Below are 1682 nucleotides of genomic sequence, written 5' to 3' on the forward strand. Positions count from 1 at the left end.
ACACGGCCATTCTAGAGTATTGAGATTGAGACACGGCCATTCTAGAGTATTGATATTGAGATACAGCCATTCTAGGAAGACATTTTAGAGTAATGAGATTGAGACATGGCCATTCTAGGAAGCCATTCTAGAGTATTGAGACACTCTAGAATTGCCATTGCTATTTATCGTGTTCCGGTTGTCCTGCCAGGGTCTGAAGAGCCAGGTGCAGGTGAAGCTGAGCATCGTGAGTTGTCCTCCTGTCACCACTGTCCTCATCAAGAGACCTGACCTCAAGTTCCAGCTGGGCTTCAGTGTTCAGAACGGCATCGTGAGTAGGATTATGATACCGTTATAATGCATTGTAAGACTTGTCATAAGCATGTATGACCTCTTTGTACTCTAATTATCATCTCTCTTCTAATGATCCTGATAACAGCCATTTGGATTCAGAGGGTTGAGCTTTTCTTTCTCTCTCCTCAGATCTGCAGTCTGATGCGTGGAGGTATCGCGGAGCGAGGAGGGGTGCGAGTCGGCCACAGGATCATTGAGATCAATGGGCAGAGTGTGGTTGCCATGCCGCATGAGAAGATAGTCCAGACCCTGTCTGTATCAGTGGGAGAGGTGAGCATCAGGATCCTATGACTGTTAGCTAATTGCCAACGTTATACACGTTCAATTAATAGTCTCTCTGAACCCTCTTTGGACGAAACAGACGAATCAGAAGCATTTATAAAAATACAAGTGAGTGTCTTCATGATGAGCACTGAACTGTCCGATTCTCTCCTCGGAGAAGTGAGGAAGAGGCAGGAGGGAAGAGGAGGAATAGTGAGGAAGAGGAGGAGGATGAGAAGGAGGTGGCAGAGGGATGAGGGTGAGGAGGAGGTGGAGGACAGGAGGAGAGGAAGTAAGGAAGAAGGAGGAGGAGGGGAGGAGTGAGAGTGAGGGCGGAGGCAGGAGGGAGAGTAGAAGAAGAGAGAGGTCGAGGAAGGTGAGGAAGAGGAGGAAAAGGAGGAGGAAAGTGATGAGGAGAAAGAGTGAGGAGAGAGGGTGAGGAGATAAGAGAGGAGGAGGTGGGGGTGAGAGTGGTAGGGGGTAAGAGGAGGAGGAGTGGAGGAGGAGGATGTGAGGAGGAGGGAGAGTTTGTGGAGACTGAGGGAGTGAGAGGAGCGGAGCAGTATGAGGAGGTGAGGAGGAAGAGTGAGGAAGAGGAGGAAGAGTGAGGAGGAGGAGGAGAATCGAGTGAGCAGAATTGAGGAGGAGGAAGAGGAGGAGGAGCGACAGTGAGGAGGTGAGGTAGGCGAAGTATGGAGGGAGTGAGGAGTGAGGAGTGAGGAGGAAAGAGGGAAAGGAGTAGGAGGAGAGAGAGGGTGGAGGAGGAGGAAGTGAGAGGAGGGGAGTGGAGAGAGGAAGTGAGAGTAGAGAGGATGAGGAGAGGAGGAGGATAGGAGGAGAGGAGAGAGTGAGAGGAGGAGGAGGAGGAGGTGACGAGGAGCAGGGAGAGAGTGAAGAGGAGGAGGAGGAGAGTGGAGGAGGGAGGAGAGGAGGAGGAGAAAGAGGTGAGTGAGGAGGAGAGAGTGAGGGGAGGAAGAGGATGAGGAGGAGAGGTCGAGGAAGAGGAGGAGAAGGAGGTAAGTGAGGACGGAGGAGAGTGGGGAGGGAGAAGGGTGAGTGAGGAAGGAGGAGGAGGAGGAGAAGGGAGG

At 52.0% G+C, this 1682-nt stretch overlaps 1 protein-coding gene across 1 annotated transcript in view; it reads left to right on the plus strand.

Moving 5' to 3' along the window:
• The window catches only part of LOC112068494 (nuclear transcription factor Y subunit beta-like), a 32870-nt gene that overhangs the window by 28685 nt on the left and 2503 nt on the right, over positions 1–1682 (plus strand). The window contains exons 4-5 of the mRNA XM_070438170.1: positions 150–310; positions 463–603. Of these exons, the coding sequence (XP_070294271.1) occupies positions 150–310; positions 463–603 (302 nt within the window). The remainder of the gene's footprint in view (positions 1–149; positions 311–462; positions 604–1682) is intronic.

Source organism: Salvelinus sp. IW2-2015, unplaced genomic scaffold (genome assembly GCF_002910315.2).
Source record: "Salvelinus sp. IW2-2015 unplaced genomic scaffold, ASM291031v2 Un_scaffold537, whole genome shotgun sequence".
Lineage (NCBI taxonomy): Eukaryota > Metazoa > Chordata > Actinopteri > Salmoniformes > Salmonidae > Salvelinus > Salvelinus sp. IW2-2015.